The 22,005-nt window shown below is 40.8% G+C and overlaps 1 protein-coding gene across 2 annotated transcripts in view; it reads left to right on the top strand.

Annotated features, from left to right (window-relative positions):
• Positions 1-22,005, top strand: part of fibcd1a (fibrinogen C domain containing 1a) — a 111,376-nt gene that overhangs the window by 82,561 nt on the left and 6,810 nt on the right. For both annotated transcript variants that reach the window (XM_071404013.1, XM_071404011.1), the window contains one exon: positions 17,779-17,958. In XM_071404013.1, the coding sequence (XP_071260114.1) occupies positions 17,779-17,958 (180 nt within the window). The remainder of the gene's footprint in view (positions 1-17,778; positions 17,959-22,005) is intronic.

Raw genomic sequence — 22,005 nt, 5'->3', positions numbered from 1 at the left:
GCTATAACCCATAGAAACACATTGAATAAAAAATGTGGCAAAAGAGTCAAAAAATAAATCATAAGGACTAAGGTTTTGAAGTGTCTGTCCTATATCTAAGAGATACTGTATATATCTAAAATAAATGACCCATGTTTGGTCACGTTATTCGTGGCTCTTTTTACCCCCTATGCACGTTGTTGTGAGGACAGACGCTGGGAGATGAGAAGCAAGTACAGGGAGTGAATATTTAATAAATAACGGACATGAAACAAAACATGGGCAGTGTCTGGACAAGGGGAACAAAACGACATTAATGCAGACACGGGGAAGAAACTGAGGAAGTGACAGATATAGCGGAGGCAATCAATAAGGTAATAGAGTCCAGGTGAGTCCCATGAAGCAGAGATGTGCGCAATGATGGTGACAGGTGTGCGTAATGATGGTCCGCCTGGCGCCCTTGAGCGCCAGAGAGCGGGAGCTGGAGCAGGCGTGACAGTTGCGCCATTTTTACAGCCCGCTATTGGGTTACCTTCAGATGACTGTGTGCTTTGTAGCACAAAACAACCGACACTCGTATTCATGAGTCTCCCCATTCGATATTGGCAACATAGTAGTTTGTAGCTCAAACGTTTCGGTCTGAATAGTTGGTTTTGTGAGATGACCTCTTCAAAATTAGGACGTCTACGCCAGCAAGTTCAGTTGACTGCCGTAAAGCTTGTGGATGTCGTAGAGCGAAACAATCAACACTTATTGGTTTGTAGCTCAAATGGTTCAGGTTTTACAGATGATTTTGTGACTATTTTCTTGTCTGCATCTTTTCATATGTAGCAAAAGACTGCTTTCACAAACTTTATATTTGGACGGAAAGAGGGGATTGAGCTGCAGCCACTACAAGAAAGGGCAAGTACTAGCAAAAACACACAGGGAGCTATTCAATATTCAAAATTACATCAACGTGTGACGCACAGGTGAATCAATCGACTGTGGGGTTAATGGAGGAATTAGCTTTGGGACATTATTTTATGCATGATCTATAGTTCTTTGCACAGAGAGTGTTCTTTAATGAAAGCCTCTCCAACATTATCCAGGTAGAATCAGGAATTCCCCAGGGCAGCTGTCTAGGCCCCTTACTTTTTTCAATCTTCATGAGTAAAGCCAGTGTGTCTATGTATGCGGATGACTCAACACTATACACAACAGCTACTATGACTGCAACACTTAACAAAGAGCTGCAGTTTGTTTCAGAATGGTTGGCAAGGCATAAGTTACTCCTAAATATTTCAAAAACTAAAAACATTGTATTTGGGACCAGTCATTCCCTAAACCTCAACTAAATCTTGTAATGAATAATGTGGAAATTGAGCAAGTTGAGGTGACTAAACTGCTTGGAGTAACCCTGGATTGTAAACTGTCAGATTGATACAACAGTAGCTAAGATGGGGAGAATTCTGTCCATAATAAAAAGCTGCTCTGCCTTAACAGCATTATCAACAAGGCAGGTCCTACAGGCCCTAGTTTTGTCACACCTGGACTACTGTTCAGTCGTGTGGTCAGGTGCCACAAAGAGGGACTCAGGAAAATTGCAATTGACTCAGAATAGGGCAGCACGGCTGGTCCTTAAATATACACGGAGAGCTAACATTAATAATATGCATGTCAATCTCTCCTGGCTCAAAGTGGAGGAGAGATTGACTTCATCACTACTTGTATTTTCAAGAGGTATTGACATGTTGAATGCACCGACCTGTCTGTTTGAACTACTGGCACACAGCTCAGACACCCATGCATACCCCACAATACATGCCACCAGAGGTCTCTTCACAGTCCCCAAGTCAAGAACAGACTATGGGAGGCACGCCCCACTTGGGGGGCTGTGACTGTGAAGAGTTCTCTGGTGGCATGAAGTCAATCTCTCCTCTCTCATGACTACATGGAACTCTATTCCACATCAAGTAACTCATGCAAGCAGTAAAATTAGATTTTAAAACAGATAAAAATACACCTTATGGAACAGCGGAGGCTGTGATGACACACAAACACAGGCACAGACACATGCATACACACACACAATAACTGAACGCACACACTTAATGTGTTGTGAAATCTGTTGTGAAGGTATTGTAACGTTTTTAAAACCAATCATTTTGCTGAACCCCAGGAGCAGCTGCTGTCTTGGCAAGAGCTAATGAGGATCCATAATAAATCCCAGGAAGAGTAGCTGCTGCCTTGGCAAGAGCTAATGGGGATCCATAATAAATCCCAGGAAGAGTAGCTGCTGCCTTGGCAAGAGCTAATGGGGATCCATAATAAATCCCAGGAAGAGTAGCTGCTGCCTTGGCAAGAGCTAATGGGGATCCATAATAAATCCCAGGAAGAGTAGCTGCTGCCTTGGCAAGAGCTAATGGGGATCCATAATAAATCCCGGGAAGAGTAGCTGCTGCCTTGGCAAGAGCTAATGGGGATCCATAATAAATCCCAGGAAGAGTAGCTGCTGCCTTGGCAAGAGCTAATGGGGATCCATAATACATAAAAATACAAATAGATAAGAAACACGTCTACAGTATATTGACAAGACTATCAACATATTTATTGAACATTGTATTGTAAAATTAAATTGCAGTTGAAGATTTACCAAACTAGTGGAGATATTTGTTATGTTAGTGTGTATACTGTAGCCTTGTCCCGCTCCAGGCCTCACAGTGGTCATTATGGAGTGCTATTGCTCAGCGAGCTGCAGGCATAATCTCTCTCACAGCTCCACTCTTCCTACTCTCTCTGGGTTTAAACACATTGACCCCTCAAAACACACACACACACTGCACTGACTCTATGCACGCACACTGGACTCTACCCACACACTCACACATACTTACACTGACACCCCAACACACACACACACACACACACACACTAGATACGCCCACACACACATAACCATAACATGCGCACACATGTATACTGACTACACACACTCACACCAGTGGAGGCTGCTGAGGGGAGAACGGCTCATAATAATGTCCGGAACGAAGCTAATGGAATGGCATCAAAGACCTGGAAACCATGTGTTTGATGTATTTGATAACAATCCACTGGTTCTGCTCCAGTCTTTACCATGAGCCTGTTCTCCCCAATTAAGGAGCCACCAACCTCCTGTGACTCACACACACACACACTTTCACACTCACCACATATGCTGCTACTGCTCATTATCTATCCTGTTGCCTAGTCACTTTACCCCTACCTATATGTACATAGCTACCTTAATTACTTTGTACCCCTGCACATCGACTCGGTACTGGTATTTCCTGTATTTAGCCATGTTATTTTTACTCGGTATTGTAATTTTTTCTTTACTGTGTATTTATTCCTTTTGTCACAATTTTATTTTTTATATACATTTTTTTAATCTTTAACTCTGCATTGTTGGTGAAGGACCCGTAAGTAAACATTTCACTGTTAGTCTACACCTAATCTTTACAAAGAATGTGACATACATTTTGATATTGTTTTATTTGACACACCAGCCCTTCCGTTACAGTCTTTCCATTCAGTTGATGTTAATTGAAATACTGCTGACAAACTAATGGTCACAGTATGTCTGTTTTATTCTGTGTGTGAGTGCGTCTGAGTGTTATGCAGTATGTGTGTAGTTGGATTACTATTGTTTACTTAAAGTGATGAGATGGGCTGGATCAATCACGTTTGATGTCCTGTGTTTTTATAGCGTTGTTTGGCAAATGCCTAAACCGCCGCTCCCTTTGGATCTGACAGATGAGTTGTATCCATTGGTCAGGAACCAGATTCAGCCAGGTATTCACTGGTGAAGTTTTCCTCTTGATGTGTCCGTTGTAAATTGATATTTAGTCCCTTCAAAGTACATACAGCTCTTGCAGGTAAATGATAAGGCGTTCACAGCCGCTGCAAAGTTATCCTCAATGTATTGAATAATGTAAGCTACAGTTCTGTTTTAAGTCTGATATGTGTATGCCCTGTTTTTCAGACCCTCCCTGAGTCCCTAATCTTATATAGTCATAAAGTAAATCGCTATAAACAACTCTGGATGGCGGAGAAGGAGAAAGAAAAAGAGAATGTAACACATTGTATTTCATTGTGTAACGGCTTTCGTCTTCCTCCTCGTCTGAGGAGGAGAAGTTAGAAGGATCGGAGGACCAATGTGCATGCAGCGTGGTAATTGTTCATCTTGTTTAATAAAAGTGAACACTCAAAATACAAAAACAACAAATGTGAAAAACGAAACAGTTCTGTCTGGTGCAGACACACAAAGACTGAAGACAACCACCCACCAAACCCAACACAAAACAGGCTACCTAAATATGGTTCCCAATCAGGGACAACGATTGACAGCTGCCTCTGATTGAGAACCATATCAGGCCAAACACAGAAATAGCAAAACATAGAAATACAAACATAGACTGCCCACCCCAACTCACGCCCTGACCATACTAAATAAAGACAAAACAAAGGAAATAAAGGTCAGAACATGACACATTGTTCTAGAATAATATCTCACAATAGCATAGAAGCTAAGAGCAGGGGTCACCAACAGTGAATGTATTGTTGTAATTGCTAAATTATCTTGACCATAATGTATGTGCCTACAAATACCTAGGTGTCTGTTAAACTAGGTGTCTGTAAACTCTCCTTCCAGACTCACATTAAGCATCTCCAATCCAAAATTAAATCTAGAATCAGCTTCCTATTTCGCAACAAGGCCTCCTTCACTCATGCTGCCAAACATACCCTCGTAAAACGGACTATCCTACCGATCCTTGACTTCGGCAGGGCAGCGATCCTTGACTTCTACTCAGCAAACTGGATGTAGTCTATCACAGTGCCATCCGTTTTGTCACCAAAGCCTCATATACAACCCACCACTGTGACCTGTATGCTCTCGTTGGCTGTCCCTCACTACATATTCATCGCCAAACCCACTGGCTCCAGGTCATCTATAAGTCTTTGCTAGGTAAAGCCTCGCCTTATCTCAACTCACTGGTCACCATAGCAACACCCATCCGTAGCACGTGCTCCAGCAGGTATGTTTCACTGGTCATCCCTAAAGCCAACACTTCCTTTGGCCGCCTTTCCTTCCAGGTCTCTGCTGCCAATGACTGGAACGAATTGAAAAATCACTGAAGCTGGAGTCTTATATCTCTCTAACTTTAAGCATCAGCTGTCAGAGCAGCTTACCGATCACTGTACCTGTACACAGCCAATCTGTAAATAGCACACCCAACTACCTCATTCCCATATTGTTATTTATCCTCTTGCTCTTTTGCACCCCAGTGTCACTACTTGCACATCATCATCTGCACATCTATCACTCCAGTGTTAATGCTAAATTGTAATTATTTCACCTCTATGGCCTATTTATTGCCTTACCTCCCTACTCTTCTACATTTGCACACACTGTACATTGATTTTTCTATTGTGTTATTGATGGTACGTTTGTTTATGTGTAACTCTGTGTTGTTGTTTTTGTCACACTGCTTTGCTTTATCTTGGCCAGGTCGCAGTTGTAAATGAGAACTTGTTCTCAACTGGCCGACCTGGTTAAATAAAGGTGAAATAAATAAAATAAAAAATAAAAAATTGTATTGAGCTCCATGTCAAAAGATAGTGTAAATGTTCTGAGACATTCTCATAATGGTATATCTGTCAGCACAATACTAGTGTGATTCCTGATCACACTACTAGTTTTGATCTTCGCCTCTAGACTATTCTAATCATAGATCTCTCTAAATCCCTCTCCTGTAGCGCTCCTTCATCTCTGACTACTTGTCAAATAACATCATAGAGAGAAGGCCTGTGAATTGATGAATGGTCTCTAATACGGTTCCAATTGGCCTTTTTCCCCACCATGTACAAGTTCCCACTCCCAGTGTCTCCTACGTTGGATGGAATAAGTCCGCAAATTGTACTGAATTTCATAGAGATGAGCCACCATGACATCAGCTATTCCCTGTTGTGTCGTTTGCCAACATAATCACAAAGTCGTGTGGACTGTTCTCCCGCAATGTTCAATAAAACATTGTTTGGCTCAGCATTGTTAATAATGTGTTTCGTTAATCGCTTTTGTGGTTGTCTTAGACTAACTACTTATCTTACTCTGCGACTAACTCTCTGCTTGTTCCACTGTCCAGAAATGGACTGAAATAAATTCGAACCCCCAGTGTTATTTTGGCCATCCCATTTTGCATAAAATGTATATGCTATCACACCATTAACCTTTCACGGCTACTAACCCCGGATCCGGGAGCACCCCCCACCCCCCACACACTGATTAGCATAGATAGCATAGCTTCACAAGTAGATAGTAGCATCTAAATATCATTAAATCACAAGTCCAAGACACCAGATGAAAGATACAGATCTTGTGAATAAAGCCACCATTTCAGATTTTTAAAATGTTTTAGCTAAACACGTTAGCAAAATACACCACTATTCTAACTCCATCAGTTTCTTACTCCTTCAGGTGCTATCACCAATTCGGCTCAACTAAGATATTGATAGCCAATAACCTATAAAAAAAACCATCAGATGACAGTCTGATAACATATTCATGGTATAGGATAGTTTTTGTTAGAAAAAAGTGCATATTTCAGGTAGAAATCACAGTTTACAATTGCACCGACCATCACAAATCCACTAGAATTACTAGATAGAGCAACGTGTATGACCAATTTACTCATCATAAAACATTTCATAAAAATAGACAAAGCATAGCAATGGAAAGACCCAGTTCTTGTGATTTCAGACCATATTTCAGATTTTCTAAGCGTTTTTCAGCGAAAACACAATAAATCGATAAGTTAGCATACCACATGTTCCAACGTTACCAGAGCATCGATTCCAGCCAAAGAGCGCTATAACGTAATCACCGCCAAAAGATATTAATTTTTTCACTAACCTTCTCAGAATTCTTCCGATGACACTCCTGTAACATCATTTTACAACATACATATACAGTTTGTTCGAAAAGGTGCATATTTAGCCATACAAAACCGTGGTTACACAATAAAAATACTAGGAAATCAAGCCTCAATATGTCTGACGTCATCTATCAGAGTGATCTAGTTTAATTGAAAGCTAATCATATACTTGACTAAAAAATACAGGGTAGACAGGAATCGAAAGACAAATTAGTTCTTAATGCAACCGCTGATTTACATTTTTAAAATTATCCTTACTTTTCAATACAGGGTTCGCCAGGTGAAGCTATACCAAACAAAATGGCGAAATATGCGTTTAAAATATTTCGACAGAAACACGGTTTATCATATTAAATATTGCTTACTTTGAGCTGATCTTCCATCATATTCTTGGGCAATGTATCCTTTCTATGTTATAAACGTCTTTTGGTCGATAGATGTCCTCTGTCCTTCGAAATGTCCACCACCAACGACCGACACCCCGAAACGTTTCCAAAGCTAAAAAGGGCACGACAAATAAATTCCTCAAAATCGCACTAAACGGATATAAATTGCTATAAAACGGTTAAAATTAACTACATTATGATGTTTTTAACAACTATAACGACTGAAAACATGACCGGAGAAATATCACTCTCTAAAAAACGATTTGGAACGAGGCAAGTCCGATGGCCTTCACGCTTCAGGCGCATGATGAGAAAGGGGGGTCTCTGTACATTTTGGGCTTTTATAATGGCTGGGAATATCCCATCGAGTTCATTGAAAACGTGATGACGTACAGACACCCAGAGGAAGACGTAGGCAGTGTCGGTTTCTTCATAGCATTCACTGTCGCCTTAAAAACAGACCCCAGATCAGAGGGAAAAATTTCTGAAATCTGAACCCTGTCATGAAAAGTGCTGTAGAAATTGTTCTGTACCACTCAGAGACAAAATTTCAACTCCTATAGAAACTATAGACTGTTTTCTATCCAATAATAACAATAATATGCATATTGTACGATCAAGAATTTAGCACGAGGCAGTTTAATTTGGAGACACAAATATGCTAATGCGGAACAGCACCCCCTATAGTTGCAAGAAGTTAAGCCTTTTTATCAATCCAATCCATGCCTCTGCAATTTGCAGCCAACTTGTGTTCAACCGAGGTGAATTCCAAGTCGGGGAAATGAGATGAACAGAGCTACAAGCAGATACCCTAACTATTTTCCCTTGACTAATCTTGATCACATACCATACAATGTTTCCTCTGTATCTCAACTTGAATATTCATTGTTTGGATTGTTTTGAATTAAATGCATTTTGTACTTTCATAGGTAGATTTTTTTGACTCTCCGTCTGTGTGAGCTTGTTGATGCGGTTGAGAACTCGCCAACACTAATTTTTCCTTTTATTTTCATCTGAGAGGTGTAATGACTAATCTTGTGTACTTTGCGAAGCGCTAAGAGGGAGATGATGCCTGACTAGCCGAGGATGTCACGCCCTGATCTGTTTCACATGTCCTTGTGCTTGTCTTCACCCCCCCTCCAGGTGTTGCCCATCTTCCCCATTATCCCCTGGGTACTTATACCTGTGTTTTCTGTCTGTCTGTGCGAGTTTGTTTTGTTTCTCAGACCTACCAGCGGGTTTCCCCTTGCCTTGACTATTTTCTAGTTTTCCCGGTTTTGTCCTTTCTGCCTGCCTGCCTGTCCGGTACCTTTGCCTGCCCGTGTTTCTTCGACATTGTCTGCACCTGGGTCTTACCTTCAAATGTGATAGAGGAGGCAAAATCAAGCTAATGCCCTGGAAGATAAGATGTTGACGCTCCTGAGAGTGAATTTAGCTTGATTGTATTTCTGAATTTCTCTTGATGCTACAGTATCATACAGCCAGTACAGAATTTCAGGGGCGTCATTTTTCATTCACACGTAAGCATAGATATGTGGGTAAACCATGCGTGGGATCATTTCCATTTAAAGTGTGAGATTTATCAATACGAGCGCAGTGGTGTAAAGTACTTAAGTAAATATATTTTAAAGTACTAAAGTTTTTTGGGGGGGATATCTGTACTTTACTATTTATATTTTTGACTACTTTTACTTCACTACATTCCTTAAGAAATGTGTACTTTTTACTCCATACATTTTCCTTGACACCCAAAAGTACTCGTTACATTTTGAATGCTTAGCAGGACAGGAAAATAGTCAAATTCACGCACTTATCAACCGAACATCCCTTGTCATCTCTACTGCCTCTGATCTGTTGGACTCATTTAACACACATGCTTCTTTGGTAAATGATGTCTGAATGTTGGAGTGTGCTCGTGGCCTTCCGTAAATAAATAACAAACAAGAAAATGGTGCCATCTGGTTTGCCTAATATAAGGAATTTGAAATGATTTATTCTTTTACTTTTGATACTTAAGTATATTTTAAACCAATTACTTTTAAACTTTTACTCAAGTAGAATTTTACTGTGTGACTTTTACTTTTACTTGAGTCATTTTCTATTAAGGTGTCTTTACTTTTACTCAAGTATGACAGTTGGGTACTTTTTCCACCACTGTATGAGTGTTTGCTTGAGAGTGTGTAAATGTACCCACAGCCATGACCATGCGTATACACAGTGCCAAGTGGTGGAATAAGGGAACAGCTGGTCAGCGTAGAATGGGGAAAACACAAAACATGAAGAACACCTGCTCTTTCCATGACATAGACTGACCAAGTAAATCCAGGTGAAAGCTATGATCCCTTATTGATGTCACTTGTTACACCGAACAAAAATATAAACGCAAAATTCAACAATTTCAACGATTTTACTGAGTTACAGTTCATATGAGGAAATCAGTTAATTTAAATAAATTCATTAGGCCCTAAGAATACAGATACAACAGAATACTGTTGGTCACAGATACATTTAAAAAAAAAATGGGCCTCACAATGGGCCTCAGGACCTCATTATGGTATTTCTGTGCATTCAAATTGCCATCAGTAAAATGCAATTGTGTTCATTCTCCATAGTTTATGCCTGCCCATACCATAACCCCACCACCAGCCTTCTGTTATGTATATAAAGTGTATTATTGGGATGTAAACGCAAAATGTAATACATTTCAACTGTATATCTGACATGGTACAGGTGTCTTCTTTTTTTAAGACCATAACCATGTTTGTGAGGTGTATACTTTTGTTTCAAAGTAGATTTGTTTAAGACTACCAAGAGACACTCTCTGTGTGACCCTGATTTAGCCCACTGCAGTAGAAGTTTGTGTCAAGAACTGCAAAGCTACTGGGTTTTTCATGCTCAACAGTTTCCCGTGTGTATCAACAATGGTCCCCCACCCAAAGGACATCCAGCCAACTTGACCCAACTGTGCGAAGCACTGGAGTCAACATGGGCCAGCATCCCTGTGGAACGCTTTCAACACCTCATAAAGTCCATGTCGTTCTGGGGGCAAAAGGGGAGAGGGGTGCAACTCAATATTAGGAAGCTGTTCCTAATGTTTGGTATATTCAGTGTATATGTTGAAAATGTCTGAAATTGTGAGAGTAATAATTCAATAATTTTTGTGAATTCATACAACATGCCGATCGCCATCTCACAGCCCTCGATGAGCCAATGTTTTGGATGCAATCATCAGCAAAACAAACTGTGTGTGTATGACGCTTGTAGGATTGTTTGATAAATCACACTTTTTATATGCTTCTGAACATTCCGTTCGTAAGTATTATTTTTGAATGGTTTCTACTCAATATTGATAAATAAGACCCCAGGATTTCATAGCTAATAGATGTTCTGATTGTTCAGAAGAGCCTATAGCTGTGTGTTAAAGCGAACAGATTTGAGCATCCAATCGTGTTAATCTAGAGACATGTAAATATACTGATGGAGAACTTATCATCTTTGAATTAATTATACTGTCTCTTAGGCCGTGTCTACACTTGACACTTACATGCGACTTCTGCTATCAGAATACGAAGATCGCATTGAAAAGACAGGTCTAGACACGTAAAAGTTGCATTGTGAGGAGGTGGTCAGGGACGCATTGTGTGTAGATTTATCCTCAGTCTGTACGTAATCAGGTTACCGAAAGCGCATACAGTGGGAGATGTGGTCAGCACTCCGCCCACAAGACTCAACAATGTTTTGTTTGGCTAGAATTATGCTAACCCGTTAGCAGTCCATTTCACTTTGCATGCTAGATAGCTGGCTGTTAGCTACAGTAGTTAACTACTGCCATCAAGTTGTTGTTGTGTTGTTATCATATTTAGCCTATTCCACCGTTTGCAGAATGCATACTGGCATTTGAATATAGTGCAGGGAAAATTAATCCGGACACAATGTGGACATGGTGGACACATTTAAATGTAAGTATAGACGCATGATGTGTTCAGAATTCCAAATCGGAACTCCATGATCAGAATACAAAAACTGCATTAACTGTCAAGTCTAGACACAGCCTTAGAGTCTCTCCCCATCGTAATTGTACAAGCTTCATTAGCTCAGCTTTCGCAGAGAACGACATTTTATTTTTAATTGAATAATTGCTATTTTATAAGCCTGTAGGTTAAACAATGACAGAGGTTAGCTGGATATTGGACGGTCTCCCCCGGGATTGTTCCCCTCAGAATCGCAGAATCCAGGAGGACGCTTCTCATGGAGAATAATGTCAAATACAAAACAAAAGCTGCATCAAGCCTAATTAAATCTTCACCCTTATTTGCATAGAACTGCGCTAAAGGCGGAGAACGGCTTTGCCAAATCAACTCTGCACAGAGGCCTGAGCCTCAATGCAGACGTGCTGGAAATGAGTGAAATCAATACTGATGCAGTGGTGTGCCTGTCTACGGTGCCGAAGCCACAGGCTAAACCAGATATTTAAAGTAGGGGGACGTAGGGAGGGCCCCAGGTGTCATGGTGGGATGATTAATTTAGAGCAGAACTAAGAGGCTCCATGTCACCCTTTCTGACAGGTGTTCAAAGAACCCCTAACCTAGACCTGCAACTCTCAGGGTCGGCGCATAAGGCTGTGTGATGTACTCTATGAAGTCAGCCTCCTCTACCTCTCACCTCTCTCTATGCCTTTATCTGACAGGGGAGGGAGTACACCCGAGCTAGATGTGTTACCAAGAACAAGCACTACTGAAAAGTTAAATCCTTCTGCTGCTGCTGCACAGATGGAAGAGTGTATTCTTAATAATTGGTGGCCAGGAATGTTGCTTCCTGAGGGAAAGGTAGTGTAGTCATGATCATAACCAGGTGGCGAGATTCAAGTTTCCTCCTGGCACAATAAAAAAAAGAGCTGGTTAATAAATGCATCAACTGTGGCCAATCTCCTATACATACAATAATTACTCACCTTAAATAGTTACGCAAACATATTTTTTTTTGCCAAAAAATACATGTTTGAATAAATAAGTCTTGAAAATATTAGACCAATTTTACAGTTTCTACATAGTTACATGTAAGCAACACAATTTAAACTTACTTTGAAATGTAAACAACTACCTCATAAACTTTACTTGCTGTATTTGTCACTAAAGTGATAATTCCCATCAGCATCTTACGGGTGCAAAGAGTAACTAATAATCTTTAATGAAAGTCTTAATTTACAGTTGAAGTCGGAAGTTTACATACACTTAGGTTGTAGTCATTAAAACTCGTTTTACTTTGTGCATGAAACAAGTCATTTTCCCAACAATTGTTTACAGACAGATTATTTCACTTATAATTCACTGTATCACAATTCCAGTGGGTCAGAAGTTTACATACACTAAGTTGTCTGTGCCTTTAAACAGCTTGGATATTCCAGAAAATTATGTCATGGCTTTAGAAGCTTCTGATAGGCTAATTGACATCCTTTGAGTCAATTGGAGGTGTACCTGTGGACGTATTTCAAGGCCTACCTTCAAACTCAGTGCCTCTTTGCTTGACATCATGGGAAAATCCAAAGAAATCAGCCAAGACCTCAGGAAAAAAATTGTAGACCTCTACAAGTCTGGTTCATCCTTGGGAGCAATTTCCAAACGCCTGAACGTACCACGTTCATCTGTACAAACAATAGTACGCAAGTATAAACACCATAGGACCACGCAGCCGTTATACCGCTCAGGAAGGAGACGCATTCTGTCTCCTAGAGATGAACGTACTTTGGTGCGAAAAGTGCAAATCAATCCCGGAACAACAGCAAAGGACCTTGTGAAGATGCTGGAGGAAACAGGTACAAAAGTATCTATATCCACAGTAAAACAAGTCCTATATCGACATAACCTGAAAGGCTGCTCAGCAAGGAAGAAGCCACTGCTCCAAAACCGCCGTGAAAAGCCAGACTACGGTTTGCAACTGCACATGGGGACAAAGATCGTACTTTTTGGAGAAATGTCTTCTGGTCTGATGAAACAAAAATAGACCATAATGTTTGGCCATAATGACCATCGTTATGTTTGGAGGAAAAAGGGGGAGTCGCAAGCCGAAGAACACCATCCCAACCGTGAAACACGGGGGTGGCAGCATCATGTTGTGGGAGTGCTTTGCTGCAGGACGGACTGGTGCACTTCAGAAAATAGATGGCATCATGAAGCAGGAAAATGATGTGGATATATTGAAGCAACATCTCAAGACATCAGTCAGGGAGTTAAAGCTTGGTCGCAAATGGGTCTTCCAAATGGACAACGACCCCAAGCATACTTCCAAAGTTGGGGCAAAATGGCTTAAGGACAACAAAGTCAAGGTATTGGAGTGGCCATCACAAAGCCCTGACCTCAATCCTATAGAACATTTGTGGGCAGAACTGAAAAAGCGTGTGCGAGCAAGGAGGCCTACAAACCTGACTCAGTTACACCAGCTCTGTCAGGAGGAATTGGACAAAATTCACCCAACTTATTGTGGGAAGCTTGTGGAAGGCCACCCGAAACGTTTGACCCAAATTAAACAATTTAAAGGCAATGCTACCAAATACGAATTGAGTTTATGTAAACTTCTGAACCACTGGGAATGTGATGAAAGAAATAAAAGCTGAAATAAATAATTCTCTCTACTATTATTCTGCAATTTCACATTCTTAAAATAAAGTGGTGATCTTAACTGACCTAAGACAGGGAATTTTTACTAGGATTAAATGTCAGGTATTGTGAAAAACTGAGTTTAAATGTATTTGGCCAAGGTGTATGTAAACTTCCGACTTCAACTGTATGTGTCAAAGCCATTAACAAAAACTATTTAAGGCATTACCAATTACTGATTAAAGATGCAGTCCGGGTTCTTATGCGCAACAAATTCGTACATATTGTACGAATCGGATTCGTAACATAAAGTGTAATAATATAATCCAGGACGTAACATCATACGAAATGGACGACATAGTACACACTTCGATAATGTAGTACACCAAAAACAGGGATCCGTTTTGGCACTGCAGCACCACTTTCAAAACTATTGGTTGGAATTATACAAAGGTTCTGGAGTATCACTTCAACACCTGATTATTAAGATTTAATTTGAGATAATGAATATGCTGTTAAACGTCTCCACTGCAATGAGCGCTATTTTATTGGATGAGAGATTCTCAAGGGGTCTAATTAAAACCTAAGCACAATTATGGAAATTCACAGGAAAGTGCAGTTTAAATATAAGTAGTGTACTTAATTTCCAAAGAAATTTCCAAAGCTTTGATGCTGGAAAATGTTAAATGATTTGGCTTGAGATATGTAAACTGTCAGTCTAAAAGCCAAAAGGAGCTGGGGTAAAAATATACATACTGTGAGTACAGGGATGTAGGGTTAAGACAACACTGAAAAACTCACATTTACAGGCATGAGAATTGATAGATTTACCATTTTGCGTTGATAAGGACAGACCTACCAGTATGTGCCAGACGGCTCAACTGGGATGAATGAGTGAAGGTCAGACAAAAAGAGGTTCAAATTGGAAAACAGCATGGAGAGTTGTTCATCTCATCAATAATTCAAAAGAGAACATGCAAACTGGCAAGTAAATGCATTTTTTTATTTGTGCTTTTTCAGTGTACATATCTATCTGTTTCGACATACTGGAAGTCTCTATGGCCTGAGGCTCTGCGTGTACCAATTAATGTCTCAAACTTTTTCCCAAATTATGAAATAACTATCCGATCTATCTGAATGGTACACGTTGCTCTAGTCTAGATGGTGGTGAACTGTTATGGAGACGCATGCAGACAGTGCCACGTCACTCAGTGCATTTGTGCATCATGCACATCGTCTAAGATATCCTTGAGCTCCACAGTTTCACAAGTCCACAACACCCCCTTAAGTTAGCCCTTAGCTGCTCATTCAATAAGTATTCCAACCTTGTGTGTGTCTGATGAAATAAACAGTGAATACAGAACAAGTTGAAGGGCACACAAAACACAGTGTAGCTGCCCGATATTAAGACAACGTAGTCCAGAATATGAAGCTGTTTGCCTTCAGTGTTATTCTCCTGCCCTCTGTTTCCTGTGATCTGCAGGCTGGGGAGAATGTCAGACAATCTCTGTAGACCGCTCCTTGCAGAGGGATTAGCAGGCAGTAGCAGCGATCAATCAAATCAAATGTATTTATATAGCCCTTCTTACATCATCTGATATCTCAAAGTGCTGTACAGAAACCCAGCCTAAAACACCAAACAGCAAGCAATGCAGGTTTAGAAGCACGGTGGCTAGGAAAAACTCCCTAGAAAGGCCAAAACCTAGGAAGAAACCTAGAGAGGAACCAGGCTATGAGGGGTGGCCAGTCCTCTTCTGGCTGTGCCGGGTGGAGATTATAACAGAACATGGCCAAGATGTTCAAATGTTCATAAATGACCAGCATGGTCAAATAATAATAATCACAGTAGTTGTCGAGGGTGCAGCAAGTCTGCACCTCAGGAGTAAATGTCAGTTGGCTTTTCATAGCCGATCATTGAGTATCTCTACCGCTCCTGCGGTCTCTAGAGAGTTGAAAACAGCAGGTCTGGGACAGGTAGCACGTCCGGTGAACAGGTCAGGGTTCCATAGCCGCAGGCAGAACAGTTGAAACTGGAGCAGCAGCACGGCCAGGTGGACTGGGGACAGCAAGGAGTCATCATGCCAGGTAGTCCTGAGGCATGGTCCTAGGGCTCAGGTCCTCCGAGGGAGAGAAAGAAAGAGAGAAAGAGAAAATTAGAGAGAGCATACTTAAATTCACACAGGACACCGGATAAGACAGGAGAAGTACTCCAGATATAACAAACTGACCCTAGCCTCCCGACACATAAACTACTGCAGCATAAATACTGGAGGCTGAGACAGGAGGGGTCAGGAGACACTGTCAAATCAATGCCCGAAAAGGCATGGTTATCAAAGGGGGTTTGTGTCGACAACACTGACAACCACACAAGTTTACCCTGAGACACTGAAGGCTGTGGTGGTTTATTTACTGTAGTTACTGAGTTATCTGTGGGTGTCTTTAATCTCAAATGATGTAGTCCTTTTTCTTCAGGGGCAAAACTAGTACATATGATTTCATTTCTTTTTTTTTTTTTTCTTTTTTCATATTATTTCATATTAGGGATGATGCCATGATGCCATCTTATAGCTTGTTTTGCGAACACACCTAAGTGCACACAGAGTTCCAGCTGATCTGTGGATGTCTAATAGTATAGTAATAGTAATAGTATCTCATAAATAATAATTGTTGAATTTCTTATATGATCCTAACACACCCTTACAAAAAGGAATGGTGCCCCGTGTGAGGGAAACCCCTTTATATTCTATCGACACCGGTGCACGAGTGGGCACACCGTTGCACCTGTGGGTGCAATTGTGGATACTAATGATAACCTTCCCGTGTAAATAGCCCATCTATGTATTTGCTGTGGAATGAACCCATTAAACAACACTGTTTATGCCTGATGATGAACTCTAGCGATGTGCTCTGCTGCTGGGAGAAGCCTATCCAATGGATTCTGCTGTTTGAACAATGTGTCTGCACTGGGCAGAGGACGGATTAGGGGGGAGAGAGATTAGGCTACTTGGTGTGGCTTTCCACTGTAATTTTAAGGTCATTCTCGAGTGCTGAACCTTTTGGAGTTAAACTTAATCTAAAATTGATTTAGACGCTCCTCCAGCAGCCATGTAGTGAATTGGTCAATCAGCGTGCTAGCGATGCATTCCAAGATTTCTATATGAGAACATTAACTCTTTCTGGTATTTGAGACCACCGCACCATAGCACAGCACATACAATGTGCATACAGAGCATTATGGGTAATAATGTTCATTGTGACTTTTTCCTTAATTTTATACTCACTGGCTATCTGTTTAATTGTCCTATAGCATCTACAATGCATTTCAGACAGCAAGAAGCAGTTAGTGAAAACTAATGTGGCCACCTGCAATGGAGGCCCACTGGGCACACGCTGGTTGAATCAACGCTGTTTCCACGTCATTTCAATGAAATGACGTTGAACCAACTTGAAATAGATGTTGAATTGACGTCTGTGCCCAGTGGGGGTTCACTTGTAGGAACCATACGAGGTGTTCCACAACTGTCGACAACAGCTGTAGAGACGCAGCATGATTGGCTTAGCACCGGCAAAATCTCCTGGCCTATTCTTTTTCTGTCCTGGAGGTACAGCACATAGACCAGTCTACGGCCTACAAAGAGAATTAATATGAGGGAGAGCACAGTAGTTCCTTACCAAGCACCCATATACTTGCAGAGAGAGAGGTGCACCCCACTGGGTCCGAAAGACCTGAAAAGTTAGTTACTGTGCCTTGGATACTGTTATCGTTCAGTGATGGAAAGTGCTCCATTGTGCCATTCCTATTTCTCCATCTTTAATCACAGCTGTTCATGTCAGATCATGACGGGCCTCTCCTCTGTTTCGTCTCAGGTTTGAAGAGGATGCATGCCTTGACCATCCAAGCCAACTACGAGCTGCGAATTGACCTGGAGGACTTTGAGAACAGCACAGCTTTCGCCCAGTACGGAGCCTTTGGAGTGGGACTGTTCTCTGTTGACCCGAATGAGGATGGCTACCCGCTGACTATTGCTGACTACTCAGGCACTGCAGGTACTGCAATACCCTACTGTACTGTAGCCATTTATTATGGCTCATACCTGTCGGTTTAGTAGACTTTATAAATCCCCTATAAATCCTATAAATTCTAGTTTGTTTAAACTTCTTTAAAACTTTTAATTTATATTGGTTCTACTGATCTTTCTATTGGTCCTACTGATCTTCATATTGGTACTACTGATGTTCATATTGGTCCGACTGGTCATCCTATTGGTCCTACTGATCTTCATATTGGTCTATTGAACTTCCTATTGGTCCTACTGATCTTCATATTGATCCTACTATTGGTCCGACTGATCTTCATATTGGTCCTACTGATCTTCATATTGGTCTATTGAACTTCCTATTGGTCCTACTGGTCATCCTATTGGTCCTACTGATCTTCCTACTGATTTTCATATTGGTCCTACTGATCTTCCTATTGGTCCTATTGATCTTCCTATTGGTCCTACTGATCTTCATATTGATCCTACTGATCTTCCTATTGGTCCGACTGATTTTCATATTGGTCCTACTGATCTTCATATTGGTCTATTGAACTTCCTATTGGTCCTACTGATCTTCATATTGATCCTACTATTGGTCCGACTGATCTTCATATTGGTCCTACTGATCTTCATATTGGTCTATTGAACTTCCTATTGGTCCTACTGGTCATCCTATTGGTCCTACTGATCTTCCTACTGATCTTCATATTGGTCCTACTGATCTTCCTATTGGTCCTATTGATCTTCCTATTGGTCCTACTGATCTTCATATTGATCCTACTGATCTTCCTATTGGTCCGACTGATCTTCATATTGGTCCTACTGATCTTCATATTGGTCTATTGAACTTCCTATTGGTCCTACTGGTCATCCTATTGGTCTTACTGATCTTCCTACTGATCTTCATATTGGTCCTACTGATCTTCATATTGGTCCTACTGATCTTCCTATTGGTCCTATTGATCTTCCTATTGGTCCTATTGATCTTCATACTGGTTCTACTGATCTTTATATTGATCCTACTGGTAATCCTATTGGTCCTACTGATCTTCATATTGGTCCTACTGATCTTCATATTGGTCCTACTGATCTTCATATTGGTCATACTGATCTTCATATTGGTCCTACTGAGCTTCATATTGGTCCTACTGATCTTCCTATTGGTCATACTGATCTTCATATTGGTCCTACTGATCTTCATATTGGTTCTACTGATCTTTATATTGATCCTACTGGTAATGCTATTGGTCCTACTGCACTTCATATTGGTCCTACTGATCTTCATATTGATCCTACTGATCTTCCTATTGGACTTCATATTGGTCCTACTGATATTCATATTGGTCCTACTGATCTTCATATTGGTCCTACTGATCTTCATATTGGTCATACTGATATTCATATTGGTCCTACTGATCTTCATATTGGTCCTACTGATCTTCATATTGGTCCTACTGATCTTCATATTGGTCCTACTGATGTTCCTACTGATCTTCATATTGGTCCTACTGATATTCATATTGGTCCTACTGATCTTCCTACTGATCTTCATATTGGTCCTACTGATCTTCATATTGGTCCTACTGATCTTCATATTGGTCCTACTGATCTTCCTACTGATCTTCATATTGGTCCTACTGATCTTCATATTGGTCCTACTGATCTTCATATTGGTCCTACTGATCTTCATATTGGTACTACTGATCTTCCTATTGGTCCTACTGAGCATCATATTGGTCCTACTGATCTTCTTATTGGTCATACTGATCTTCATATTGGTCCTACTGATCTTCATATTGGTCCTACTGATCTTCATATTGGTCCTACTGATCTTCCTACTGCTCTTCATATTGGTCCTACTGATCTTCCTATTGGTCCTACTGATCTTCATATTGGTCCTACTGATTTTCCTATTGGTCCTACTGATCTTCATATTGGTACTACTGATCTTCATATTGGTCCTACTGATCTTCCTATTGGTCAATTCACCCCTCTCTGGGAAGATATACAGTTTTGAAACATCCAAATATCTGGAAAATCGGATTCAGGCATCTGTCAACCAATACGAGAGATCTTTTCAGCTGTAGATTATGAGTAGCAGCATCCAGGCAGTGTGTGTGTTTGTGTGTGTGATTCTCCTCGATTCAGCTTTGTCGCAGGGGGCTCTTTTGGATGTTAATTGGATCCCTCTACTCAGTTAGTCCCAGGTTCCCCTCCTCAGCCCCTCACTCATGGTTGGGCCCAGCCAGACACTGTTGACCTTCTGGAGCTGCTGGAAAGGGCAGGAATAATGAAGTTGTAGGATGCCTCCGTGGCCACGGCCAATAAAGCAGGTCGTTAGGTTATTACGACCCGACATAAACAAACATTCGGATTATCATAAATCAGGAGGAGAATACTGCTTCCACTCGTGTTTAATTAGTGAGGTAGTCTTTAAAGGGCTGCTGCTTGGGATTCAGGGAACATTGATTCCCAATCTTATCAATTAAAGCTGTTTTTTCATCAGATTAATTGATTCTCTAGTATTAAAAAAATAACACGTTTATTTAATTAAGGTTGATACTGCAGCGGCACTGTGTTGGCTTTTGCACAGTCCCGAGTTTTCTTTCAATACCTGCATTTAAATGATTTGTTCTTCATATTTGGTTTCAATTGAATAACATTTAGGAGTAACAGGTTGAGATTTGACTGTTGAAACTAATGACAAAGTATCTGTTAAAAAATTGACTCAGACTAAGACAGCGCTTGTACATTATTTCACTGTTTGCACTCTATCCGTTCACCCACAAAACTGTCTCTGCCCTTCTATTCTTTGATACTTCATCTTCAACCCCTGCATAGATTATTTAACTATTATCAATAACAACAAACATAATGCTCCTGTCCTACAAAGATGTACATAGGGCTGTGGCGATTCATGACATATGATTTTATAGAAAGAAAAATATAATTGAACTTAAAATATAAAGGATATTTTCCCCATTTCGGAGCGAGTGTGCATATGAAGAGGTTGTGTTGAGTGTAAAAGTGATCATTTGAAACAGGCCGTATATGCCAGATTTAGAGTTATTTGGCAACTCTAGTTGTGAATGATACAAACCTTAGAATGTCTTAGAAATCAAAACATATACAGAATAGACTGCATGATGCTGTCACGCCCTGACCATAGAGAGCCCTCGGGGTTCTCTATGGTGTTGTAGGTCAGGGCGTGACTAGGGGGGTGTTCTAGTTTTCCTATATCTATGTTTGTTTTGTTGTATGGTTCCCAATTAGAGGCAGCTGATTGTCGTTGTCTCTAATTGGGGATCATACTTAAGTTCTCCGATTGTTCCGACCTGGGTAGTAGGATATTGTTTGTGTATGTGCATGTAGCACCACTACTTTCACGTTTCGTTGCTTGTTTATTGTTTTGTTGAGAAGTTTCACTTAATAAAAAGGATGTGGAACTCAAATCCCGCTGCACCTTGGTCCGTCCATTTTCACGAGCATGACGACTATAGCCTTTTTATGATTTGAGAAAGAAGCAGAAAAAGCTTGCGCTCTGTTCCTTGCCTCAGGCTGCATAGCTGTTCTCTCATCAAGTGATCATATTTTCACCCATCATACTATTCTCAATTTAATCTTGTCTTTACTAATATGTAAAATGAGTTTAGAATGGCCCATTATCAAATGGGCAGGGACAGGGGGAAAAAGCTAATGGAGGCCGCACACTTTCCAGCCGGTCCGTTTTTCAAAGATGCCTGGTAGGCTACTTCGGTTTTATAGCCGAGCTGTGCTTAATATGAACAGCTGAGAAGTAAATATTAAAACACTTATTTCACTCCACACATCAACCACTGTTTGAGGAGCGTGCTCTCACTGCGCGACAGGTGATATTCTGCCCAAACTCTGTGTGCCATGGGCTCTCCAACCCTGTTCCTGCAGCTACTCAGTGCTTCACTTGGGAAATCAAATGAAATCTGTTTGGAAACATCGATAGTAACATGTTTTCACAACGAAGCATATTTCACTAAACTGTTGACAGCCCCTCTCTCCTGAAGGAGAGAGGGGAGGA

Source organism: Salvelinus alpinus, chromosome 5 (genome assembly GCF_045679555.1).
Source record: "Salvelinus alpinus chromosome 5, SLU_Salpinus.1, whole genome shotgun sequence".
NCBI classification, from domain to species: Eukaryota; Metazoa; Chordata; class Actinopteri; order Salmoniformes; family Salmonidae; genus Salvelinus; species Salvelinus alpinus.
The sequence above is the reverse complement of the archived record's forward strand: the minus strand, read 5'-3'. Positions and strand labels throughout refer to the sequence as shown.